We start from the raw sequence: 27,239 nt of genomic DNA on the forward strand, positions 1-27,239 counted from the left end.
CAGCAGCATCTGAGGGGCTATTAGAACTGGAACTGAAACGACGGATTGGGGCTCCTCCCTGACCACACACCTACACGACAACGCAACCTGCACCCACCTCGGCTGAAGACCCCCTGCACTCAACTACGACAGGACACAGTGAAGAAGAGACACTGGAAAAGGATAACAGCTTCAATCACCTGCATCCAATCTCCAACCTGGTTTCACGGTCAAAGGATCAGAAGGACTTTTCGGGGACAAGATCAGCTCCCTGACAATTGGACATCCACCTCAACACGCCACGGAAGGACCCTGATGTCTTCCTATTGAGAAGTTGAACTGTGCGCTCTCACATCCCGAACTCTATTATTGCACTCTGGACCTGGACTTCAAGGTACTCATCAACATGAGACTGAAACCATCCTGACCAATGGAAGAGGACTCTGACCTTCCAAACTATCCTCCAACCGGGATTCTCAGTCTACGAACAAGCCCTTTGATGAAGAATGCTTGATTTGCCTCAGCTTCTGTCATAGTTAGAGCTGCATAAATTACTATTACACGTTCATTTACATGTATGTCTTGAATAAAGGAGATGATTGTATGGCTGGTGTGGAGGAGGTCTTCTCTGGGGGGACCAGTGGGGTGGTCAGCAATTTTTCGGGGGGGGGGGGGGGGGGGGGGGGACTTGGCCCCCCTCTGTTCACCCCTTGGAGGGCCACTGATACACAAGCCCAACTTTGCAATGATAAAAGGCTATTTTTCCTATTTCAAACCTACATATTTGGTTCTACAGGTTAGTTTGTGACACAGAATACACACTGAACTGTTCCTGATCTCACCTTTGCCTTTCTTTGGCTCAGGCTGAGCGAGGACTCACTAAACGTGATGGAAGGACTGTGAGATCTGCCCGAAGTCTTGGGGGAATAATCATGGTGAGGGCTCCTGCCGAGCCAGCTGCAGTTGCTGTCCCTGCGAGGCGCTCTTCGTGGAGATCTGACCAGAGAGGGACACGCAAGCAAAGAGATTACGAGATAGTTTTTAGGGTAAGAATCAGACCGTGTGACAATGTTGCATCCTTTTAAAGTCAGTATGGATTTATTAAAACTGATATTGTGGACATAATACATGCCTGTCTAAAGAGGACTGGTACAAGAGTATGGGAGAACTTCGTGGTCTTTGTCTCCAAGGTCTCTGAGGTAAACTACCTACAACAACATAAAACATACAACTTTTGTTACAGCTGCAGACACAAATATGATAATTCTGCATGCATTTAAAGAATTACATCCACATATGGGAGCAAACAGAAGCTAAACTTTATTTCAGAAAATAGGTCAAGCATTTCCAGGCATCTTGAGGCTTCTCTTTTGTCCTGTTCGTACCTGACTTTGAATCAGAGTCCGTTGAGTACCTTCTCCCCTCAGCACTTCCTTCACTGAAGTCTGAAAGTGGCCCTCTCTTTCCTGTCAGTCAGGCAGGAGATGAAAGATGACAGGAAATGTTTGATTTCCGTCAGTCTCTGTGCTCCTCTAAGACTCTGAGATGTTTGGACGGGTTTAGCCTGGAGCATCCTCCACTCTCTGTATCTGATTATTGGCTCTCACTGCAGCCTAATCCCTGGGTTGCTTTAGGTTAAGAATTTAATCCCGTTGACCTCTATGAAGTCTTGAGTCTAAAGAAAAATGATTGAAACTACTTTCTTGAACTATGTAGATGAGAATAATTTAGAGGTCAGATAAATTTGTGTGAATAGGGAATATTTCTTAGGCAATAATGTTTTTCTTTAGGTTTATTTCAATGCTGTCAAACATCTCAGGGTCACAGAAGTGGTTGATTCTCATTTCCTCTATGCAACATAGCTCTCAAGACTTCTGATTTATCTTGGCCAACACAGGCGGTAACTCAGATTTCTCCTTTTTCATTCAACAATTTAGATTTACTTGTACTTTTAGTAGAAAATCCTTCATGGGAATTCTGAAAATCATGCTCACTGTGAAGTCTCTCCCTGACGATCTGGCTCCTGCCACTCAAAGGGATGTTCCTGTCAGGCAGAGAACCGTGGTCCATCTGAAAAACAGAGAATTTGTCTCGTTTGGTAAATATTATCAGCCTTTTTTTAATCAATGCACTGATGCAATTTTTAAATTTTGGACACATACTGTATAACATGGTCTGCAGAGAAGCTCTAATGCCAACAGGGTGGAACAAACTGTCGGTAGATATCTACGACTCACTGATTCATAGAAAACCTCCTCCACAAGCTGTTTAATGACTTTGGTGGGGGCCAACAGGTTGGAGGTTTTGTGCTGAGACTCGCAGGCTTCCAGGATGGAGGTGAGATTTAGCCTGCGGTGGGCCAGGTCCTCACACATGCTGAGGAGAAGGCTGTTGAGATGGTCACTCAACTGGACTGGCTGACAAGGAGAGAGCAGAAGAATTATAAGAGGATCAGCCCAGAGAGCCTGAAAGCGCCTCTATGGTCTAGTCTCAGAGGCCTCCCACCTGATTCGGAGGTAGATGAAAATCAACTGACCAGTAGAGAGTCATTCCCAGAGAATACACCAGCATCTGCGTCACAAAATGGATATATTAAAGGCAAAAAGCTTCAGCAAGACAAATTCTGAAAGTAAACCATTTGCATTGAAATGGATGTGGTGTGACTTTAAATCTTTTTCCAATATAACAATTACTAAATATATTCTGAATGAAAGGGAAACTATGCAACTTTTTCATATTTTTAAATCATTTTCTTAAGTCAGTATGTGTTAAAATGATCCTTTACAGGGCTGATGAAATGTCACTCAGACCCCCACAACCCACTGTGGCCAGAATATTGCACTTGCAACTTCAGAGTACCGATCCAGTTCTTGTTATTTTCTACTTTAGTCTTAGTAATGCGAAGCTGACATGCCTGGCACTGCAGTTCCAGCACGTTTCCTGCATGTTTTAGATCACAAACACAGTTGATTTGCTTTATTTAGCGATGAACCGGTCCTGTAGACACTCATGAAGGCTGGGGAGACATTTTAGCTGTTAGATTAAAGCCTTGTTTATGCTTCTACATCAGCTCCACGAGGGAGAGACGCACACGCAATGATGGAAACGTTTTGCCTTTGGACTTCTCCGTCACCTGGGGAGTGCTGCAAAACGATTCCCTGCCAGGACAACAGAGGGCGTATTGTTTTTCTGGGTTATCCTGTCATGTATCCGGTACACGATAGTGCATTTACTCTTGTGCTTAAATTGTGTTTTTTGTATTTCAGAGACGTTTTAACATGGACAATTTTGTCTCTCATTCTCCTTCACCTATTCATGGGTTCCCCACCTCTAAACCCACGTTTCCTATCATTTCCGTCCACGAATAAAACATTTGCAGTGTATTTTTATACTCTTCCATGCACGAGTGAATAAAACATTTTAGAGTTTTCTGTGAGTTATTCTTCAAGCTGCTCCGCGTCTGCCGTTAGACATCGTCGGCTCTTTTTTTTTTGGGAGGGCCCAATCCAGAACTCACAAGTGTGGCTTCAAAGTAGATATGTGGCAAATTACCAGTTTTATTTTTGTATTTTTATTTATTTATTTTTTGCTTAAGGACTTCCTAAGAATATTGGTGAACGATGTACACCAGATATTCCAGGTTACGTCTGACCCCGGCTTTCCACAGGAGCCGTCAGCAGCACGTTACTGCAGCAGCACGTTACTGCAGCAGCACGTCATAGCTGCTGATAGGAACCGCTGTGGTCAACAGAACCTTTTCCACTGGAGCCGTCAGCAGCGCGAGTCGGCCGCGTCTCAGGAGCAGCATGTCGCGGCCTTTACGCACCGGTTCTATTTTCTACGTGCGACGCCTCTGAAACGGGTCAAGTTCGACATTTTTGGGGAAGGAAAGACAGGAAATCGGACGCGGAAATGGAGAGAAGCTACCGAGATTTTCAGAATAAAGAACGTACTGCTTTCCGGTTGCTTTACTTTTAAAAAAGGTTACTAAATGTGCGTCCCCGTGAGAAGTTATCACCTAGCTAGCGGTCTCCTTTGTTTTTCCGGTCCGTATTGGCGATTATAAAACGGACAGAACATAAAACACAAACCATGTTGTTGTTTTCTCCTGCTTGTTGTTGTGTTTACTGACGAAGTCACTCGTGTGACTTCGTGCTCGGTCGGTGACAGCTGCTCCCCTGCTGCTTCGCGTCTCGTGGGAAGGGCCAAGCAGCAGCTTACGCGAGCAAGACGTGCTGCTGCAGTAACGTGCTGCTGACGGCTCCCGTGGAAACCCGGGTTAAGGTGCCAAAATCAAATGTAGAGTAAATTCAACAATTTGTTTTTAGAGTGTAGTTTTGTGCATTTTTAACATTTTCAAAAAAAAAGTGTGAAAACCCAAATATTTGCATGGGACATGATAAAGCTGAATGTTTTACCACGTTTGTCCTTCAGTCCTTCACATAAACACCAGTAGAACATTAAACGTGGGAAAAGACTTTTCACTGACTTTTATGAGCCAAGTTTGTATTTCTGTGGGTTTGACCTTCATGCATCCCAGAGAAAAAACAATTTATGGACTTTAACCAGTCAGGTAATTACCAATAAATCCAAAAAATGTTTGAACAAGCCCACATGTGGACAGAGCAGGGAACTGTAAAAATGCATTAGCTCAGTAAACTGCTGCATTTATGGGTAAAAGGAGCCTCGTCTGTCATTCCTGATGTTTAGTGAACATAATGTTTGATTTCCACCGTGAAATATTAGCTGTGGACATAATACTTGTATGGACTCTGTGGAGGGAGGGACTCCGAAGTGTTTCCAGATGTGAGAACATGTCTAATTCACTGGGTTGTAGATTGCAAGAAGCTCAAGCAACGTTTACCTTTTTAATTGTGCTTCACCTATAATGTTATTGTTGTTATCTCTTTGCGGTAACTTCTTTGTGCTCATACTTTTTTATCATTTTATTTTCATTCAAGGCACCTGGACACATTTTTTGGATTCGTGAAGATGTTTTGCTTCTCATCCGAGGTGATTGGTCAATTCTGACTGGAATATGGGAGGGCCAAGTTATAAACTGTACCAGTCTGTTGTTACTTAATGAGTAACAGGATGCAGGAGGGTGTGACCTAGACTGAAACTGTTTTGGAATTAGATGTAAAGCTGCATTATAGGAGCTGGAAAGGTAAAACCTGAGGCCTCCTTCTCTGTCTGCCCCATTTGACATAAACAGCTTCCCTTAATTCTCTCTCAAACCATCTTCCTTTGTATTTAATTTCTAATTCTAATGGACAAGGTTGTTGAAAAATCTTTAAAGAGGAGTTTCACTATTTTAACCACTAGATGGCGACTTTACACTTTTGTTGACCTTCACTTTTTGACATCCTGAGATTTTGCACTCACAGGAAAAAGCAAAACAAAAAACACTCATCAGTTTATAACAGCACTGACCTGGTAATCAGTTCAGCTGTATGTGTGGTTTAAAGGTCCTGATTTAAAAAACAAAACAGAATAAAACAAAAAAAAAACCCTATTTGACCTAAAATAGTGTCTTTAAAAGCCCATCACTGACTGTATTTGAGGTATAAGGACTGGAGCACTAACCCTATCTGTGGCAGGTTTGGTTGAGCCGCCACGGTCCTGCAGCATCTCTGGAGCAGCATAGGCAGACACCTCATCTGATAGGCCGCAGTTCTTAAACGCTAAGGTACCAGTGGCTGACAGCAGCAAGGAGGTGGGGCTTATGATGTTGCACATAGTGTTGTGACCTGAAAAAGCCAATAAATCCATCAAATTAAACATGCACGATGATGGTGCACAGAAAAAAAGCCTGTCTGAGTGAAACTGTGCAAAAGGAAATCAGAAACATTGTGAACGTGTCAAAGCATTAAGACAGTGTGTGAGTCAGCAGTGAGAGGATGGGGGAAGGGTGTGTGTATCAGAAATGCTTTACCCTTATAAGAGACATCCATTAAACACTCTGCGGTGCCCAGCAGCAGGGACCAGATCTCCTCCTCCAGAAGAGGTCCCCCTCGAGCCTCCAAGACTTCAGCTAATGTGACAAATGTGCTGCTCATTCTGCCCACATTCCACACACACACCTGGGAACGCAGAACGACAACACAACACACCAGACACACACGGGCACAAATCAGAGTTTTTGTTTAATGCTACCACTAAATGTGAGTGTCCTGTTGAAAAGCATAGCAGGAATGAATGTTTCAGCTACAATATGTTCTGATGCAATTAATACAAATGAGATTTTTTTTTAAAATAATAAAAAATCTAGTTTTCCATAAATGTATGGCAGCAGTTCCTGCAAATATTAGTTTAATCAACACTAATATGAGGAAAAGTAAAGGTTATTTTGTGTCTTTGTGGTGATCTAAACCTTCCAGAACCATAATATAGAACAGACTTGTTCCTCCTGACAAAAAAAAAAAACCAATTACTTTGGTCCTGAATAAATCCCTCTCTTAAACTGAACTCATCCAAGGCTCTTACAATATTACATGTGTGAAAAAAATAACACAAACGCCCGTATCCCTAACCAGCCGCAATGTTCTCAGAGCTTCTGAACTGAGGGCGAATCTAAAATATTGTAGCCTAAGGTGCCATTTGTTATGACATGAGAGCAATCGAGGAGAAAGTCGGAAACGTGCCAAGTGCTTCCACCCACGCAGGCCAGAGAGAAACTTCAGGAGCTCCTTAAAGTGGTCTGTGTAGAGCTAGACTACGACTTCCTGCAAATGTAACATGTATGAAAAACAGAAATCTGGAAGGTGAAAGTGCTGCAGAATGTATTTCAGAAATGTGTTGATTAAAAAAGTGTGTATTTAGTTCCCAAAATCAAATGATGATACTGCATAAACAAATTATGACTCAAAAACACACCTCTAATGCCTATAAGGTTTAGAAAATATGCTCAAACAACATGTTCACTGTTTTTAGACCAACATTGAGATGCCATGACTTTAGACATCTATGATCACTAAGATTAAACAAAATAGAGGCAGACAGGAGAGCGTAGATGGACTTTGGCTAAATTAGGACAGCACACCTCCTCAGAATAGACCTCTTCTTCTTTCTGACAACAAGATCAATCAGTCCTCATGTTGCAAAACTGCTGTAACGTGTTTTAGTTTATGTATCAGAAACAAAGCTTTTTAGGGCTAAAACAGGCCCTGATATCATTTTAAACATTTAGTATAATATTCAGGTCTGAGCAGAGCACAGGCCCACATCTTCTCTCATTCCCCAGCACATAAATACCCAGCATAAAAACCTTGTTATTGATCAAACTGATAAAACACACCATACCTGGCAGCATATGTAACCTGTGTCCGCGGGTCCGATCCTTCGCAGCTTCTTATCTTCAGCGCTCCCACCACAGATCCAGAGTAATCCCTGTGATCATCGCAATGCTGCTGTGGTGTCCTCGCAGTGAAGGCTCCTGGCAGGTGATTCACCAATGACACGAACTGCTCATGGTGCCTGGATCTTTTGATCTGTTAGTTACCCCATCCGAGCAGCAAGCTGAGGAGGTCAAACTTTTCTTTTTTCCTATGCAGCAATTGCCGCTATTCTTAGATTGTCGCCTTTAAACGCTTGATTGGATTATCATGGAGGTTTGACAGCGGCCGGCCAGAGCCTCCAACAGCGGGTGGCATGAGATCAGCGACACCGATTTAAGTAAATCCGTCTGACGCCCCAAGGTGCGGTGGATCCTCCGGGTAGGTGCTGCTGCTGCTAAAGAGGAGCCTGGGAAGGACAAACGGGCTCGGTGGACAGGAGGCTGCTGCTGCTGCTGGAGGGCTGCTCCACAACAATGATCATCACACTGCGGGCTCTCTTCGAACAGGGGGTAAGAAGCAGTAGTAGCTTTGTTTTGCGGCGGAAGTCGGTGTTGGGACGTTTGTGCATGCCGCGTCCCCCCCCAGTCCTCTCTGCGCTCAGCTACTCTCTCTGCAGGCGCAGGCCCCGGAGGACCTGCGCAGGGACGGGAAATAACAAAAAATAAATAAACAAAACAGCAGAGAGAAAAAAAAAAAAGACGGCGATGCTCCACGTTAAGTTAACCGAATTCTTGGCACTGTTTTCCAGTCACATGCGCAGAGCATGGCACGGTGCGCGCGCTGTTGTAGCGTATAGGACTGATGCATTAGCTATAGGTGGTGCTCTCACGTTATCTACTACTTGTCCTCACCGCACACCAGCTAATGGGGACAGGAACACTTAAAGAAGGCAACACATTTAAACGTAATCATGCAAAACTGTATATTTTTTATACTTTGGAAACATACCAATGTTCAAAAATGGCTTTAATAAGAACTGCGTTACTGCCAATGACAATAAATAATATATTTGTTTCTACATTAAACATGATAACTTAGCTTTTATTGGTGTTTCTGTCTTATTTCGTCTTTAAATGGACCTGTCTGTGCTGCACTTTGGTCAGCTCTGACGTAGCATTTTAAATGTGCTAAAGTGGTATGACATGATCAGATAGATTTAGGTCTCTGTGCAAACGTTTATACAAGAAATATTGATGGTTTTGTTGCTTAACAGTTAGGTTTTTAAAGTTATTATTGAGGCATTTTATGGTAAAATACAATTTGTTTCCATTAATTTAGTAGAAGTTAAAAAAAACTGACAATAACACTGTTTAATGATTATAAAAGAGCATTTTAGAGTCGCCAGACAACTTGTCATTCAGTAGATCAGTGGTTCCCAAAGTTGTGGTCTGGCCCTCAGCCTGTTGTGGTTTTCAAATGTTTTCATAAAACTGAAACAAATCATGTAAGAATATTTTCATTGCAACTGATGTTACATGTAAAGAATTTTTGCAATAAGTCTACAGTACAGCTGAAGCAGTTTGTGTTTATGTTCTTGTTCATTTATTGATTTCAACCAGCCAAATTTTGCGCTGTGAGTCTGCTGTTGTTCTGTGTGTCAGGAGACAAAAACATGGGGAACCACTGCAGTGTGATCTCATGATCTCACCATTCAGATGTCATTTTAGGGTTAGGGTCATTCAGATGAGCTTTTAACTGTTTTCTATTGAAAACGTCAAAACAACCAACTAACCGACCAACCAATCAACCAACCAACCTACCGACCAACCAACCGACCGACCAACCAACCAACCAATCAACCAACCAAACGACCAATCAACCCAACAACCAACCAACCCAACAACCAACCAACCCAACAACCAACCGACCAACCAACCAACCAACCAACCGACCAATCAACCAACCAACCAACCAACCAACTAACCGACTGACCAATCAGCCAACCAATCAACCAAAAAACACACCAACCGACCGACCAATCGACCGACCAACAAATTAACCAACCAATCAACCAAACAACCAACCAACCAACCAATAAACCAACCAATCAACCAAACAACCAAACAACCAACTAACCGACTGACAAATCGACCAACCAAACAACTAACTAACCGACTGACAAATCGACCAACCAATCAACTAATAAACCAACCAACCGACCAACCAACCAACCAACCAAGCAAACGAAGCACATTTTCAGATATGTCCATCTACTGCAGATTTGTTTCTATTAAAACTTAAGCTTCCTCTGCAAATAATCTGTCAGCAGGTACTAGAAAAAAATAATTTAAAATAATACAAGGGATATAGAAAACAGTTTGGGGATTCTCAGGAAACCTGAAGGAATAGAAACTGCTTTAATTTAGAAGAAAGATAAACAAAACTTAATAAATCTCATATCTGTCCTAAAATACATTGAAGATTCCATAGACGTTAACACATTAAATGTGATGAAGTCTATATGGTCTAGACTATTTTACATTTTTCTCTGTTTTTGTTGTACTGCCTTTTATTTTTTAATTTATTGTTTTATTCTTCTTTGCTTCTGTTGTAAATCTGATAGCTGTTGCTGAGACACCAAAAATTCCCCTCTGAGGGACAATAAAGGGATTTCTATTCGATTCTATTCAGTTCAGTTCTATTCTATTCTTTTCTATTCTACTCTTAAGTTTGCATGTCCTACTTTATGCTTTCACAAGGCCATATGGATACATTTTCAGTGGGTTTTTGTTTCTCTTCTAAAACACATTATTAACCCATCCGTCATTTGAGCAGCACCCATCCCTAATTGTCGTTGCCATAACTGCATGACATCATTTAATTATAAATAGAAAACGTGAAACAGAGTGCGTGGTATTAGGTAATTCGTGAATTCAAAGACGGAAGCAGACCAAAACATTGCGTTCATTTGAGTGATAGGCGGAAGGAATGGAGGAAAGAAGGATGCAGGGAGGCGGAGGTGGGTGTGTCCCTGCCTGGGACGCATGCCCCGTGCGCACTGCGCGTCCCGGCCTGTCAGTAGCTGCCAGATGGAGACGTAGGCAATGAATCTGGTGAGGTCACATATTTTTAAGCCGCATAACGGGATAAATCATCCTCCAGCGGCAGCCTAAACAAGCGCCCGGCCGCTCCGGAACGTTTCACCGCCAACGGGACCGCTGAGAGGATCGATCGGTGGTCGGTTTAATGTCAGAGGTAAGATGAGATTTCACACCTTTGCATCTGCGTCTGGCTCATTGTTTGGCCGTGGGGGAGGGTGGTGGTGGGAGTCTTAGGGTGCATGCTTCACCGCACTTAACACCGACCAGACGTTTTATTGTAACGCGCGGTGTCCGGATGCGGGAACCGACAGCACCGCTCACCAGATTCTCAGATCTTGCCCGCGAACTCACACCGGGGCGGGTACCGATAGGGAAAACGTCCTCTTGTTCCGGTCCGGTTCCATCCGGCTGCACGCAGCGTGCAGGGCTGCTCTCTGATGGAGTTCATTCAGTTATTCAGTCACCTGCAGCCACGACGGAGAGGTCGTGTGGTCAAGGTTAACACACACACACACACACACACACACACACACACACACACACACACACACACGCACACACGCACACACACACACACACACACACACACACACAATAATGGGCTTCAGTCTCTAATGGGAACATTTTCCTTGGAGATGATTTCCTCCCTTTTTATTAGGAGCTGGGATGAATCTAATGGGAAACATCATGGAACAAAATTGGTGCGTGCCTATAAGAGGAAACAGTCTTAAACATTGGAATTATATAGAATATGATGCATTTTTCTTAGTTTATGCCTTTAATGAGCTGATGTACTTATATATCTGTATTATTCATTTGTGGATTTGTGTCTAATACCCTGATCTTAGTAATTATTTTAACAACGCAATTAAAGAAGAGCAAATTTTTTAATTGCTCTCCATTTTTTCTGCAGCTGGTACTAAACTGTTATCAAAAGGTGTGTAATTGATTTTGGAGGAATTTGTTCATGTAGTCAGGTGATTTTACAGCAGACCTATTCATATCAGAACATGATGTTGCTCAGGAAAGAAATCCACAATATTTGCTTCAACTGCATTTTTATTTTATTTATAACCAGTAAATATGTACATAATCACCATAACTCAGATGTCCATAACTGTGACATGAAAAAGAAATCTGTTTTGATGCTGCGAAGGAGGTGGATGGGCGTCTTTGTGACGTCGGCGGAGCAGAAGGGGAGCTGACTCACTCCGTTCCGGTGATCATTTCCCCTCATATGGACTCTGTGTCGGAAGCGCAGTCTAATAGAGAGTCGTCCTGTTTATGGGGAAAGGAGCTAAAGAAACCCGTTTCTCCTCTGCTTTTTAAATCTGAGGTGGCACAAACCGGTGTCCGTGTTTGTAGAGCGGAGCCTGGGCTTGTATCCAAACTCCGAGGAATTATCACCGAGCTTGGTTTTCCTGCGTCGCACAGCATCACTCCTGGAGTTGTGTTTCATATGATGGTGTGTAGACCCACACTCTGCCTGCTGTTCTGTTCTGCCATCGAAGGATGACATCCAATCTTCCACTCGTGTGTTCGCAGAGTTGCTGAGACAGGAACCTGCAGTGCTCAAGTGTGAAATGCAGCACTGTCCTTTTCTGTCCTAATCTGTTTTCTAGGTTGTGCAAACGAGTCTGCCTTTATTTCCCACATTTGTTGTCCGTTTTAGCATTTTTTGTGATTTAGGCCTGGCCCTTTAAAGGATCTAAATGCTCCTACTTCACAGAGAACATTTCTGGATGCACAGAAAGCAGCAATCGAAGAATTTGCCATGAATAAAAACAAGAGAGAAAGAGAGTTCTACAGCCTTGATGTTGGGGATTCAACATTCACGGTACTGAAGCGATACCAGAACCTAAGACCCATTGGCTCTGGAGCACAGGGGATCGTCTGGTGAGTTGCCAGGCTTGTTTGAGGAAAGTGAAATGAATCAGAGGTGTTGAATCATTTTCTTTTCACCAAACTATTTCTCGATATTTGCTCTTTAGCTCTGCATATGATCAAATCCTTGAACGAAATGTTGCCATCAAGAAGCTGAGTCGGCCGTTTCAGAACCAGACCCATGCCAAGAGGGCGTTCAGAGAGCTAGTCCTAATGAAATGTGTCAATCACAAAAATGTAAGTGTGCAACTATTCAGTTGCATTGCATTTCACAAATGGGAGCCGTATTATTTAGACTTAGATGTGTAAAATTTTGCTTCATTTTCAGCTCAAATTCATTTTAGGAACCACAATTACTAAGTTTGATTCATTCACTTTTGTTTTTCTGCAGATCATTGGCCTTCTTAACGTTTTTACTCCACAAAAATCTTTTGAAGAGTTCCAAGATGTGTAAGTAAATAGTAACAGTTTGCGCTGTAACAAATAGATTTGTCTTATGTGTCGTCAGAACTAAGCATCGTCTCTGTTCCATCAGATACTTGGTGATGGAGCTGATGGATGCTAACTTGTGCCAGGTCATTCAAATGGAGCTGGACCATGAGCGGTTGTCCTACCTGCTCTATCAGATGCTGTGTGGTATCAAACACCTCCACTCTGCTGGGATCATTCACAGGGTGAGCTGCAGCTGCCAGGAAAACACTCTCTTAATGTCACGCTCCAATATCGAGAAGTGTGAAGCCTTGCTGCGACACTGAAGTGTGAGGGTAAAGAGTCAGCTGGCACGATGTTAGGGGTTTAAGGATTTTTGCACATTAGTGACACGTGAAACCTGAACTCAGATGGTGTGTTGTTTGTAAAACGCCCTTGAGCAAACTACTGAGTTTCCTGCAGCTTTTGTGAAGCTGACATCAGCTGATGCAGACTGCTAACCTCCAAATTGACTCAGGCATGTGAAGATATCGTTTCCACATGAGGATCAAGGACTAAAGTGTTGATGTCATCCTCCTCCAAGGTCAAAATATGTCTCACAGTTAAAAAGAAAACAATCCTATTCCATCTTAAAATCAGATGTGATTCTTGTTTACTTCTTACCCCATTTTTAGCACAGTTTACTGGCTTCCAGTCTGCTAAAGAATTAGCTTTAAAATCAAACTTCTTGAACAACGGGACTACCATGTATTTGAACGACATGTTAAATGACTATGGCCCAACTTAGCTTTGTTTCGGTCAGCTGACCAAAATCTACTAATTGTTCCTTCGGTAACTAAAATCTCTGAGACATCATACGTTTTCTTTTATTGGTTCAACCAGAATTCTTTGCCTTTGACCAGGCAGGCACCTACTGCCGCAAGTTTAAAGTCGAGATTTGAAACGCATTAATATTCTTTATCTTTTCATGCAGTAAATATCTGAATGTAACATATTTCATTGCATTTACTTATTGTTTCTTTTATTGTACATTTTTACTGTTTTCAGGTTTATTATGTTGACTCTACTGTGTGATACTATTTATGGTTCCGCACTTTCAAGGCTTAAGGAAACTTTTATTTTAACCCCTAGATAGATTCAATCAATCAATCAATCAATCAATCAATCAATCAATCATACTTGTATAGCGCTCTCCATTGTCTTTGCAGGAGCCCAACATGCTGAACTTAAACATACTGTAAAGACATAAAAGAACTAATAAATAAGCCAAATAAAAAAGTCTAAAAAAATAAAATTACATAAAAGCTAAACAATAAAAGTGACTATTCAGGCGAGTTAAAAACCTGCAGCGATAGTGACATGGCAAATGGTAAAATGGTAAAACTATGTATTTGTATAGAACCTTGTTAGGGTTCTCCAACCCCCCAAGGCGCTTCGCAACTCACTCAGACATTCATACACTGGTGGTAATGAGCCACGACTTAGCCAAAGCTGCCCTGGTGTGCACTGACAGAGGTGAGGTTGCCAAGCACTTGCGCCATCGATCCCTCCGACCACCACCAGCAAGCAAGGCGGGTTAAGTGTCTTGCCCAAGGACACAAAAGCAGCATTTTCTGGTCAGATCCGGGATCAAACCTTCCAATTACAGGATAACCCACTCTACCTCCTGAGCTACTGCGGCCCCAAGCGGCAAGTCATTCCACAGAAGTCCATAACCGACAAATACGATCTCCTCTGCACCTCTGGATGTATATGTATATATGTATATATAAATATATATATATCGATGATCGACTTTGTTGTTGTTTCATCTGACCTGCGGCCGCATATCTTGGACACTCAGGTGAAGAGAGGGGCAGAGCTGTGAACTGACCACTACCTGGTGGTGAGTTGGCTCAGATGGTGGGAGAGGATGCCGGTCAGACCAGGCAGGCCCAAACGTATCGCGAGGGTCTGCTGGGAACGTTTGACAGTCTCCTATCAGAAGGAGCTTCAATTCCTACCTCCGACAGAACTTCCAAAATGTTCCGGGGGAGGCGGGGGACATTGAGTCTGAATGGACCCTGTTCCGCGCCTCCATTGTTGAGGCAGCCGACCGGAGCTGTGGTCGCAGGATTGTCGGTGCCTGTTGTGGTGGCAACCCCCGAACCCGCTGGTGGACACTGGCGGTTAGGGATGCTGTCAAGCTGAAGAAAGAGTCCTATCAGGTCTTTTTGGCCTGTGGGACTCCAGAGGCAGCTGACGGGTACCGGCAGTCCAAGCGGAATGCGGCTCGGGTGGTCGCCAAGGCAAAAACCCGGGCATGGGAGGAGTTTGGTGAGACCATGGAGCAAGACTTTCGTATGGCTTCGAGGAGATTCTGGTCCACTATCCGACGCCTCGGGGGGGGGGGGGGGGGGGGCAGTGCACTACCAACACTATCTATAGTGGGGACGGTGTGCTGCTGACCTCTACTCAGGACATTGTGGATCGGTGGGCAGTAGACTTCGAAGACCTCCTCAATTCCACCAACACGTCTTCCAGTGAGGAAACAGTCTGGGGACTTTGGGTTGGCCTCTCAAATCTCTGGTGCTGAGGTCACTGAGGTGGTTAAAAAGCTCTGCTGTGGCAAGGCTCCAGGGGTAGATGAGATCCGCCCAGAGTTCCTTAAGTCTCTGGATGTTGTGGGGCTGTGTTGGCTGACACAGCTCTGCAATATCACATGGACATCGAGGGCAGTCCCACTGGACTTGCAGACCGGGGTGGTGGTCCCCTTATTTAAAAAGGGGGACCACAGTGTGTGTTCCAACTACAGGGGGATCACACTCCTGAGCCTTCCTGGTAAGGTCTATTCAGGGGTTCTGGAGAGGAGGGTCCATCGGATTGTTGAACCTCAGATTCAGGAGGAGCAATGTGGTTTTCGTCCTGGCCGTGGAACACTGGACCAGCTGTATACCCTTAGGGGGATCCTGGAGGGTGCGCGGGAATTTGCCCAACCAGTCTACATGTGTTTTGTGGATTTGGAGAAGGCGTTTGACCGCGTCCCTCGGGGGGCCCTGTGGGGGGTACTCCGGGAGTATGGGGTACCAGGCCCTCTGACACGGACTGTTAGGTCCCTGTATGACCGGTGTCAGAGCTTGGTCCGCATTGCTGGCAGTAAGTCGGGCTCATTCCCAGTGAGAGTTGGACTCCGCTAAGGCTGCCCTTTGTCACCGATTCTGTTAATAACCTTTATAGACAGGATTTCTAGGTGCAGCCAAGGTGTGGAGGGCATCTGTTTTGGTGGCCTGAGGATCAGGACTCTGCTTTTTGCAGATGATGTGGTCCTGTTGGCTTCATCAGAATGTCATCTTCAGCTTTCGCTGGAGCGGTTCGCAGCCGAGTGTGAAGCAGCTGGGATGAGAATCAGCTCCTCTCAATCTGAGACCATGGTCTTGATTCGGAAAAGGGTAGAATGCCTTCTCCGGGTCAGGGATGAGGTCCTGCCTCAAGTGGAGGAGTTTTAAGTATCTCGGGGTCTTGTTCACAAGTGAGGGAAAACTGGAGCGTGAGATCGATAGGCGGATAGGTGCTGCATCTGCAGTGATAACGGCGTTGTACCGGTCTATCGTGGTGAAGAGAGAGCTGAGTCAGAAGGCGAAGCTCTCGATTTACCGGTCGATCTACGTTCCTACCCTCACCTATGGTCCTGAATTTTGGGTAGTGACCGAAAGAACGAGATCACGGATACAAGCGGCCGAAATGAGTTTTCTCCGAAGAGTGGCTGGGCTCTCCCTTTGAGATAGGGTGAGAAGCTTAGTCATTCGGGAGGGGCTCGGAGTAGACCCGCTGCTCCTCCACATGGAGAGGAGCCAGTTGAGGTGGCTCGGGCATCTGGTCAGGATGCCTCCTGGACGGCTCTCTGGTGAGGTTTTCCGGGCACGTCCAACCGGGAGGAGACCTAAAGGTAGACCCAGAACACGGTGGAGGGACTATGTCTCTCACCTGGCCAGGGACTGCTTTGGGATTCCCCCGGAGGAGCTGGCCCAAGTGGCTGGGGAGCCTCGCAGCCCTGGAATTGAATACTCTTGGTCTAGAACTTCCCCAGATTATGTTGCATCATGATTTATATTTTACTATAGTCCTGCTATATGTGACATTTTTCATTGACTGTTTTTTTTAATTGAATGTCAAAGGCATTTCCTCCTTTTTACCAAAGGAAATAAAATTTGTTGTCTTAATCCCGTTTCTATAGGACCTCAAACCCAGTAATATAGTTGTCAAGTCTGACTGTACACTAAAGATTTTGGACTTTGGGTTGGCTCGAACGGCTGCCACAGGCCTCCTGATGACACCATATGTGGTTACACGTTACTACAGAGCTCCAGAAGTGATCCTGGGAATGGGCTACCAAGCCAACGGTGAGTGATCATCCTTATACATCTATCGCATTACGCTGTACTTAAAAAAATCTGATTATTAATCATATATTTTAATATTTGTATTCAAGCAGCTAAAGATTAATCTCTTAAACATTCCGATAGCTGCATGTCTCCGTTTCTAGTTGTTTATAACAGTAAATGCTCACTAATAAGCCTCTCACGTGTAACTAACCTGCTGTTTTGCATTCCTGTTACTTTACTGGTTGTCTTTTTATTGCGTTCCACTTCAATAGTGGACATTTGGTCTGTGGGCTGCATTCTGGCAGAAATGGTTCGTCATAAAATCCTCTTCCCAGGACGGGACTGTATCCTTCTGTCTCTGAAATGCGTCCTCTGTTAACCATTAAAAGGTTTTGGTGAATCTGTCAAAATTTTCGGAGGCTTTTCAGCATATTTTGATTCCAGGATGCATGGGAAAGCAATTTCCACTCATTAGTCTGTCTCCCTAATGCAAGCCACTGCATGAGCTTCACTTTCATTATCACACCTTTTTTCATTCTGTTTGTGTTCATCTGTTTTTACTCTTTTCTCTCCCCATCTCTCTTTTCACCTTTTTTTGCATGTCCACCCCTCTGTCTTGTAACGTCCAACTCAAGTGGATGTGTGGTCAGTGGGCTGCATAGTGGCTGAGATGATCAGGGGAAGTGTTTTGTTCCCTGGCACTGATCGTATCCTTCCCCTCATTGATCAGCATGTCATCTTTTTTCATAAAGAGGAAATCTACCATCACCCTGAGACGTTCTGCTGCCCCACCCCGTCACATTCTCCATGCTTGCCCTCCTGCAACCACCTGAGAAAAATTCAAGCAAGATTAAATGATAAACAATGCAATAGTTGTTGAGATTAACGATGGTTTTTGTCGAATGATTGTATCCAAAAGCCATTTTGAATTTTCAGTGTTTCTGTATATAGTAAATTAAATTATGGATAAAGATTGGACAATGAAAAATAAGGCAAAAATACAAAACTGTTAGAATAGAATAAAATAGACTTTATTAATTCCACAGTGGGGAAATTCACTCGTTAAGGCAGCACATATTTTATATTTAAAATTCTTTATAAGAATATCTATAACATTTTAAGGTGCAATATGTAAAACAAAAAAGTACAAATTCTACAAAGAAATAATCTCAAACAGCCTAATGTCTTAATCAAACTGGAAGGGAGGTTAAACTGAAACATTTGTCGTTCTCAGCTGGATGCAGGGGCTGTCATTTTCTTCTTTCAAAATAAAGGAAGGAGGGACGTAGCTTGTTTACCATCAGTGATTGCTGTGTCTCCTGGGAGCTAATGATCCAGTGCCTGCATTTGTAATTCAACTATGGCTGGCAATAAATAAATAAATAAATAAAAACCCAGAGTTGTTTAAAGACCTGAAAACAGTAACAAGAGCAACCCAAAAGTTATTTCTTGTACCAAAAAGCCACGGTATATTTTTGTTTTACTCTAACTCTAAGAGGCTAACAATGCAAACAGTGAATTAGAAGCACATAGCCAGCTCTAAAAATATCGCTAGCTATTTATCAATTACCAAGAACTAGATATTACAGTGAAATGTGTGTTTAAAGTGAACAATGGTGGCATTAAACTTTCTTTAATGAGTTGTTCAAAGCAACAACAGAAAGTTAACAGCCAGATGGTAAAAACAACACTTCCTCTATGCTAGAGTCATATTACCGTAATAAGTGTAGAAAGTGCTCCCTACTGCAAAACACCCAAGGGTGCTAGCACCAGATATGAGAATGTATTTATCTACTTATCAACTCACTGTGAGTGACTGCAGTAAATAAATCTTACCACAGGATGTCATTTATTTAATTTCTACATATTGCACCTTTAAGTGAATTTCAAAATTATGTGAAACTAGAAGATGTGATAACAGCAAAGTAGAAAGAAAATTGTGCTTTTCTATTTCTAAAAATTAAAGGATTAAAATGCACTCACAACTTTTGTTCATTATCAAGCCTTTAAATGATTTAGAGGATATTTTAAAGTGGTATTCTTCTGTTAGAGTTAAAAATAATTACTATGTTGTTCACTGTAGACAGGCGAACCATTTGCTCATTAGTCCTTTGGAAGTTATTTCTCTGAACACAAGCCGTTTGGGAAATCTGCAGTGGATGATATATATATACATGTGTTTGTGTGTATGGAGTTACATATGTGTGTGTGTCTGTGTGTGTTTGTGCAAGGCCCTTTTTCTCCTCAACGTTTCCCTCTCAGACATCGATCAGTGGAACAAGGTAATTGAGCAGCTAGGCACTCCATCTCAGGACTTTCTAATGAAGCTGAATCAGTCGGTGAGAACATATGTGGAGAACAGGCCTCGGTACGCCGGCTACAGCTTTGAGAAACTCTTCCCAGACGCTCTCTTCCCTGCTGACTCCGATCACAACAAACTGAAAGGTATCTAATAAACCTGAGCCTTTATTTATCATGTCTGTTGTTAGGATTAATAATGCTGGACATTTTCTGCTTGTGTTTTCTCTTAGCGAGCCAAGCCAGAGATCTTTTATCTAAGATGTTGGTCATTGATGCATCCAAGCGTATCTCTGTAGATGAAGCCCTGCAGCACCCTTACATTAATGTCTGGTATGATCCAGCTGAAGTGGAAGCAGTAAGTAGATTGCTTGTGCTGAATCCTGGAAAGCATCATGCTCAGTAGTCTTTTTACATTACTCTTACATTGATCTAAATTTTGCAATTCCAGGGTTCATTCAAGTCTTTTTGTTTTCTCAGCCTCCTCCAAAGACCCTAGACAAACAGCTGGATGAGAGAGAGCATACAGTGGAGGAGTGGAAAGGTTAGACAGCATGCTCATCTTCACCACTCTCGCCCATCAATCTGTTATTATTGGTTTAAATGTTAATTACTAATCCTCAATGTCAAAAAAGAAAAAAATAACTTCAGCTAGAGAAATTTGAGATTTAATAGAATGTTTATAGACTAAAAAAGCCAGATAACCCAGGGTCAACCCTGTCTGTTAGCAAATTATCTCATGACCCACTGGACTAATCTTAATGAAATTGTAGTTTTCATTTTATGTGCAGTTATAACAGATTTACCACTGAACTAAAAGCGGCATACACAAAAGGCCTTAATTAACTGAATATAATACTTTAAAAGCAACATAAACTCACCTTTTGCAAACTTTTGAGGTACAAGTAGGGATGAGTACCTTTGACATTTGAATCGATCCGGTACTAATTCCCGGTACCTACGAACCGATACCGGTACTTAACGGTACCAATTTTCGATACTTTTGAGTGTTTAATATTTTAATTCTCTTTTATAATTAGATATATATTTTTCTCAATTTATAACCATATTTGATAAATATCACGATAAATAACATACAACTATTTGCATTTTAACATCACCCTTGTAGTTTTATAAGCTGATAATTAAACTGAAGCAAACATCTTTACTGTGAACTAAATTTACTGTGTATCTTCATTCCTTTTGCCATCTTTTTTCATTTGATTTTTCCCACTGGGAAGTTAGAATTTCCGAGGAGAAAGTGAACGCACCATTAGCTGATAACGGTGGCAATGGAAGCTAACATATTAAGCTAATGTTATCTTAAACAGTTTATTTAGCTGCTGGAGCAGATTAAAACGATGATGCCTCACACTTAGATTGTTGTCACTGGTTTCGTCTTCACCCAATCACCCGTCGCATTTAGTAAAGTGAAGCCAAACTTTAGTGCGCGTTCATGTTCTTCTAGTCGGAATTTCAGAGTTCCGAGGAGAAAGCGAACGCACCATTAGTGAAATGGAAGCTAACATTTCAAGCTAATGTTATCTTACATTTTATTTACCTACCAGAGCAGATTAAGATGAGGATGTCTCACTTAGATCGTTGTCGCTGGTTTCATCATCACCCAGTTACCCATCACATTTAGTGAAGTGGACCCAAGCTTTAGCCTGCATTCTTTCTACCCATGCTGCTCTGTTTACAACTCGCAGCGACCGATGACATAACGCTCTTGCGCATGCGCAGCTGTCTAGGCAAGTTCTCGTTGTGAAGGACGGGTACCGAAACGAGGCACAGTTTCAAATGAAGTGAATCGGTGCTCGGTCAGTACTGTGGAATTTGGTCGGTACCTTAAAAAGTACCGAATTCGGTACCCATCCCTAGGTACAATGAATTACAATGGGTCTCTACTGCCACTAATCTGCATCCATCCATTTTCTGTAGGTGTTTGGTTTTAGAAATCATGTGCTTAAAACGAGCTGTTTCAAAAAGTACCAGTTTGTGATGTCACAAATGAAAAATTTGCACAGAACCACCTCTCACATGCAAGAAAGAGCTGCTGCTGGAGAAGCAGCAGCTCTAGTCTGAGCCCTTCCCAGATATTGGAACTTGTCAAGTAATAGCATCATGGGTGGTGGTGGGTGGGTGTGGCTAGCAACATTCTGAAAAATACTGAAAATGTTCAAAATAAACTACTGAGATCACAGGGATGTGAGAGCGACTTAATGTAAAGAACTTCATAAACATGTTTTTATAGACCAAAACTATTATACCTTTAAATAAGGTCATAATAGGTCTCTTAAGTGCTAATTGATCATAAAACTTTTTAGTTTAAACTCCGATAAAATCCCAGCCCGTTAACAATATTAATTGATGGTTGGATTTTCTCTTTTTTCACTTGTTTAAATAATGAAATAGAAGCATGGAAGCTAAAACATAGCTTAAGAAACCAATAAAAACAACCAAATTCATCTAGAAATGAAACCAACTCTGTGTAGGATAAGGTAAGTGACTGGAATTTGTGTTTTCCACTGAAAGAGACCTGTGACTGTGAGTAAATATTACTTTCAGCCGTCCAGCTTGATGAGCTCATCCTAACTCCAGCCAGGTGAAAATGACCCCCACTCATTTTTAGAAGGGTCACACCAGCACAGCCGGTCTAAATTAGAAACGTGACGCTGTTTGGACTGTACACTATGCAATCCATCTCAGCCAAACAGAAAATATATCTGGCACTCGGTAATACCTTCATCAAGGAGTTGTCTGTGTCCTTAGCCTTGCTTGACCTTTTGTTTTTTGTTCTTTCCAGAGCTAATCTATAAAGAAGTGAGTGAATGGGAGGAACGAGCAAAGAACGGAGTGATTAGGGGCCAGCCGTCTCCTCTAGGTGAGTTATCTTTGTAACATTGGTTAGTTTAGAAGGTGAAAAGGGTCAATTGCAGGAAATCAATTACGCTTTTTTCATTTGTCATGAGCGTATGCTAAGTAGGAATCAAATCCTTAAAGTAAACTTATTGTTTTTAGTTTGTAAAGAATTGACTCTCACTCTCAAAAAATTTATGTGGAGATTAGGATTTTAACTTTATACAAATATTCCAATAGGAGCAAATTATGTTATTTTAAAATTAAACGTTGACATTAAGGCAAAGTCCTGATGTTTTCCAATAAACACAACAAACATTCTTTCAATTGTATTAATACAATACACAGGTCAAACTTAAACTCTCAGCTATAAGAGCAGTTGGTTGAACGTATCCCCGGTAAGCTTGCTTATAGCAACTCTGCTCTTAAACTGATCAAACTCTTTTGACTATAAATGATTTTACCTTATTTTAACTGTTCACACAGAACTCTCTTGATAATAAAGCTTTCATAGTCTTAAAAAGGTGTTGTGAAGAACATCATTCATTAATGATAATTTGCCATACCATACCACTTTATTTGTAGAGTCCTTTAACACGGTGTTACAACCAGGTAGAATGCCTTCTCTGGGTCAGGGATGACGTCCTGCCCCAAGTGGAGGAGTTTAAGTGTCTTGGGGTCTTGTTCACAAGTGAGGGAAAACTGGAGCGTGAGATCGATAGGCGGATTGGTGCTGCATCTGCAGAGATGCGGTCGTTGTACTGGTCTGCCGTGGTGAAGAGAGAGCTGAGTCAGAAGGCGAAGCTCTCAATTTATCGGTCTCCACGTTCCTACCCTCACCTATGGTCACGAGCTTTGGGTAGTGGCTAAAAGAACAAGATTGCAGTTACAACAGCCGAAATGAGTTTTCCCTGCAGGGTGGCTGGGCTCTCCCTTAGAGATAGGGTGAGAAGCTCTGTCATTTGGGAGGGGCTGAGAGTAGAGCTGCTGCTCCTCCACATTGAGATGAGTCAGTTGGGGTGGCTCGTGCATCTGGTCAGGATGGCTCCTGGACGCCTCCCTGGTGAGGTTTTCCGGGCACGTCCAACCGGGAGGAGCCTAAAGGAATACCCAGGACACGCTGGAGGGACTACGTCTCTCACCTGGCCAGGGAACTCCTTGGGAAGGATGGATGGATGGATTACATCCAACCAAAGCACTGAATTTTTTTCCATTTACCACCCAAAAAGAGGTAAAGATTTAAAAAGAAATGATTAAAATAATGAAAAGGATTTCAAGTATTTAAAAAAAATCTAAATTCACTATGCACAACATGTTCCTCGTGTTGCCTTTTGTAATTCATCAATTAGTATGAAAAAATATTTTTACAATTAGGTGATGGGGATGTAATCATTTTTACTTTCCGTTTCCTTGACATGTTGTGTTAACTCTGCTACCAAAACGCACACAGCTGTGCCGGAAGGTGGAGGATTTTGTCACGTCAGTTCAATTTGTCCCAGCTTAGTCAAGCATTACTTTACAGTTGAGCTGAGGTTTGCAGTTATTTTTTGTTGTTACAGTATTTCATTATTGCAGACTGCATATTTTTGGTGATTGTCTTCATTCTAGACATGTACAATAAAGTGAGGTCCAGGATAAAAAAATAATTAACGCTTTATTACAGTTGTAAGTGGATTTATTTCCTCAATTTTAACATTCTTGGTAGTTTTTTCTGTACCCAACCCAAAAAGGTGAAAGATCCCAGCTAATCAACATATGCCAAATGGTAATAGCTGATGGTCAGTTACAGTACATACTTTGAGTGCCGTACTAATAGCAGACCCTCTGAGAATCTGCTGAAAAAATGTCAAGATTCAACAAAAACGTTTGTTCTTACGTCTAAACTCTGGATTCAAACTCGGCAATATCTGTATCCCTTAAGGAAGTGTTTCCCAATCGGGGTCCTTGACCCCTTAAGGGAACCCCCACACGATCCCAGGGGGTCCACACAACTTTACATGTGCTGAGGTTGTGAGGTTACCAATATTGTATTTGTTAATATTATATTTACAAAATGTTAAATACAGAAACAGCTAATTCAAAACTCATAAACAGGGGTACTCAAATGTAACGTTCCCAGGGCCATCTAACAAAACGACCTTGAAGTTCCGGGTCCGGTCCGGCAGGCGGTGCTGGTGGATCATGACACTACACAAACAAACAAATAAAACGTAATCAACGAAAAAACAGGAGAAGTTGGGGGATCTGTGGGCAAGAGGGCCCTCAAAGGAAAAAAAAGGTTGGAAATGGCTGCACTAAGGAATGACTTTTAAATTGAAACAAATTTTAAAGGGAACCCATCCTCTCTGTCTCTTTCGTCATCTCTTCAGAATTCTATGAAATCTCATAGCTTGCAAGTCTTTGGATTTTTGTAGGAGCTGGCAGGAATCCAAGAACTCTGAATAGAACAATGCACTTTTACAGTTTTTGTAGATGACCTTTTTGCAGGCATCTAATACAGTTTTTGCTGATGACCCGGTTCATCACCGTGCATGTGTCCATCCCCGTTTGTATCTAAGATTTCAGTGAAACCTATACGTTGACCTGTTTTTTCCTCAGCACAGGTGCAGCAGTGATCGACAGCCCTCCCCAGCACACGTCCTCCACCTCTTCATCCTCATCTTCAGCGAACGACGTGTCATCCATGTCAACGGAGCCCACTGACCCCAGCAGCGACCCCGCTCTGGGCTCTGAAACAGACAGCAGTTTGGACAGCCACACCTCTCTTGGTGCTCTGGCCTGCTGCAGATAACTAAAAAAACAACCATTCCTCACTAGTGTGCTTGGTGGGGAAACCATCTAAGCTACTGGAACTCATCTTAGTTTGTTGAGCTGCAATTTAAATGTACAGTTTGTTTTTAATTCTCCTGTAAATTATTGTGTTTTGAAATTGTATCATAATTACTGTATTTTTGCTGCAAAGAATCGGAGGATGTTTTGACGTGAAACTGTGATGTATCTAATGAAAGGAAAGGATTTGAGTGTATTTTATCATTTTTAGCAACAGCTACAGAGTTAAATACTATGAATGAAATACCATGCAAGGTATATTTTTGATCATTATGTCAATTTTTTAGACTTTTGAATGAATGTTTACCAATCATGTCCATCAGTAGATAATAGCATCTTTCATCTACTAACTAGAATTTTATTTTGAAGTGTTACTATTTTTTCCTGTAGAAAGCAGCCTTTAATGTAATGATATATTAATATAATTCTTTTTCAAATATTGTGTGATTTGTTTTCTTTTTTGCGGTAGCAACATTCAGTTGAGGCTTTTTCTTTTCAAAAGCCATTTTTTAAAATAACATCCTTAACTAAGTACTTTTTTAGGACATTTGTGTCATATTATTAACATCTGTCTGATAATATATCATTAAACTATCCTCTTAAAGTAACAGTTTCCTGCTCCTCTACCCTACTGATTGAAAGTGGAATAACAACTGCCATAAACAAGCCTGCTGTAGCTAGCGCTAACAACGAGCTAACGCTAACATGAGTCAACTAATATTAAAAAAAAACATGAAGTAAAAAGATCCACATTGTTGGACAAAAAGGTCCAGTAGCAACAAAGCCAGGTCACCATCAGTCCATGATTTGTAGCCACTTGTAGCTCCCTTAAACAAGTGTAGGACATGCCTATGTTCACTCTAGTTTTAATGATTTGCTTTACCTCCAAAGACATTACTCTCTTACTTTTACTTCCAGGCTCTGTCATGATGCCAATAGAAAAAGCAAACTTATTCTTTTTCTTCTTCTTGTGTTTTGTTATTGAAGATTGGCAAACAGAAAATACTAACCACTAGCATTACAGCTAACAGCTATGAAGCAGATAAAGAGTGCCCACTTGAACCAATATCAACCAGCCAGCTGCTAAAAGTGGCGTTTTGGTTTGTAAATGGGAAAGCCCCCTCCAAATATGGGAAAGCCCCCTTCTTTGCTCCTGAAATGTTACATCATCTCCGAGATTTTAAAATAAGATATTTTCTCAGCTCATCTATGTGTTCTCCGTCTTTTAATGCAGTTATTGATCATCTGTGCTCACTCTGCCCTTTCGTTTTGTGTTGCTGGTTTGACGTGAGCACGCTCCATGCTCTCGGAACCCAGACCTGCGTTTAAGTCCCGCCTCCTGCTTTATCCACAGTTTGTACAAATATTAAACTTGAAACGGGAGACAAGGAATTAACTCGAAATGGGAGACTATCAACAAGATGGGACACAGACTTTTGGCCTCTACTTCGGACTGTCTCTCATGAGAAGCGCACTGAAACCGCAGCTAGACAGGAAGAAGCCAGTGGCTTTTCAAAATAAAGTTAAATATTGCTAAACTCTCATTGTTCTCGGAGGAGTCGTGAGGAGAGGTTTACAGTTATCTGGGTGTCAACCAGTTCTCACGTCTCGTAGCGGGCAGCATTGAGGTTTAGTCACTTGTTGTGCTTTCTAATAGTTTTATTTTGCCATTCTAGTTACTAGCAGCATTCTTTTAGCCTCTTTGATTATTTTGAGACTTTTTAAAATTACCTAATGTGGATTTAGAGCTCCAAGTGCTAGTGCGCTTTTGTCTTTTAGAGCTCTTAAAGCTGGAAGCCTGTTGTGCGGCTCTTTTGTTTGTCCCTCTTTTAAGAAGAGAGCTTTTTTCCTTTGGGTTTTGTGGGTTCTACCCTTTTGGCTCTATTAAAGAGAATTGTTTCTGTTTGCTGTTGGTTTTACCCTTTTAAGAAAAGAGTCACTTTAAGTTTAAACCCTTTTGTGAAGACCAGAGCCCTTTTAGTTAAAGGCCTTTATTTCAGACCTTGAACTTTTTCTGTTCTATTTGAGCTTGGTTTAGCTGTGTTATAGAGGAACTAGGTTCCATTTTGACCCATTTGCCATGGGTGTTTTTCCTTTGAATGCTCTTAAGTTAACTAGAGCTGAGCATTTGTAATATAGCTTCCAGTTTTAGTTTTCTTCCCCGGTGTTCTGATTTGAGTTATTTAGAAGCTAACGATAAGTCCAGTTTGGACCTTGTGCAA

General features: G+C 42.1%; 2 protein-coding genes across 10 annotated transcripts in view; one reads left to right on the forward strand and one right to left on the reverse strand.

The window, feature by feature from the left end:
- Positions 1 to 7,836, reverse strand: part of ptpn20 (protein tyrosine phosphatase non-receptor type 20) — a 38,571-nt gene extending 30,735 nt beyond the window's left edge. For 3 of the 6 annotated variants that reach the window (XR_011515677.1, XM_070542426.1, XM_070542429.1), the window contains exons 1-9: positions 7,282 to 7,836; positions 5,915 to 6,062; positions 5,566 to 5,729; positions 2,485 to 2,550; positions 2,142 to 2,396; positions 1,974 to 2,049; positions 1,365 to 1,445; positions 1,112 to 1,187; positions 822 to 975 (exon numbers count right to left, since the gene is read on the reverse strand). Coding sequence is in view for 5 of the 6 variants with exons in the window: in XM_070542426.1 (XP_070398527.1) it covers positions 822 to 975; positions 1,112 to 1,187; positions 1,365 to 1,445; positions 1,974 to 2,049; positions 2,142 to 2,396; positions 2,485 to 2,550; positions 5,566 to 5,729; positions 5,915 to 6,038 (996 nt within the window). In the remaining variant the exon portion in view is untranslated. The remainder of the gene's footprint in view (positions 1 to 821; positions 976 to 1,111; positions 1,188 to 1,364; positions 1,446 to 1,973; positions 2,050 to 2,141; positions 2,397 to 2,484; positions 2,551 to 5,565; positions 5,730 to 5,914; positions 6,063 to 7,281) is intronic. The other 3 variants (XM_054750079.2, XM_070542428.1, XM_070542427.1) reach the window with 3 other exon arrangements.
- On the forward strand, positions 7,561 to 25,454 carry mapk8a (mitogen-activated protein kinase 8a). Of its 4 annotated transcripts, none has more exons than XM_015944273.3 (12): positions 7,561 to 7,825; positions 12,087 to 12,253; positions 12,349 to 12,478; positions 12,633 to 12,691; positions 12,777 to 12,915; positions 16,884 to 17,049; positions 17,304 to 17,375; positions 19,294 to 19,476; positions 19,563 to 19,687; positions 19,810 to 19,873; positions 22,136 to 22,213; positions 24,792 to 25,454. In XM_015944273.3, exons 1-12 carry the CDS (start codon positions 7,790 to 7,792, stop codon positions 24,977 to 24,979), a joined length of 1,407 nt encoding a protein of 468 aa, XP_015799759.1. In that variant the 5' UTR covers positions 7,561 to 7,789; the 3' UTR covers positions 24,980 to 25,454. The 4 variants fall into 4 exon arrangements, with proteins under 4 accessions (XP_015799759.1, XP_015799760.1, XP_015799758.1 ...); XM_015944274.3 differs by lacking the exon at positions 7,561 to 7,825 and adding an exon at positions 10,296 to 10,511; XM_015944272.3 differs by lacking the exon at positions 7,561 to 7,825 and adding an exon at positions 10,592 to 11,822 and having other exon boundaries at positions 24,787 to 25,454.
- Positions 25,455 to 27,239: the final 1,785 nt, after the last annotated feature.

This window comes from Nothobranchius furzeri, chromosome 12 (genome assembly GCF_043380555.1).
Source record: "Nothobranchius furzeri strain GRZ-AD chromosome 12, NfurGRZ-RIMD1, whole genome shotgun sequence".
NCBI classification, from domain to species: domain Eukaryota; kingdom Metazoa; phylum Chordata; class Actinopteri; order Cyprinodontiformes; family Nothobranchiidae; genus Nothobranchius; species Nothobranchius furzeri.

What these genes read in the sequence shown, in the direction of transcription:
- mapk8a (XM_015944271.3), top strand. Translation starts at nt 11,595, where the DNA reads ATGGACTCTGTGTCGGAAGCGCAGTCTAATAGAGAGTCGTCCTGTTTA. An exon ending in ATCCAGCTGAAGTGGAAGCA is followed by an intron (nt 19,688 to 19,809) that starts GTAAGTAGATTG and finishes TTGTTTTCTCAG; the next exon opens with CCTCCTCCAAAGACCCTAGA. An exon ending in TACAGTGGAGGAGTGGAAAG is followed by an intron (nt 19,874 to 22,135) that starts GTTAGACAGCAT and finishes TGTTCTTTCCAG; the next exon opens with AGCTAATCTATAAAGAAGTG.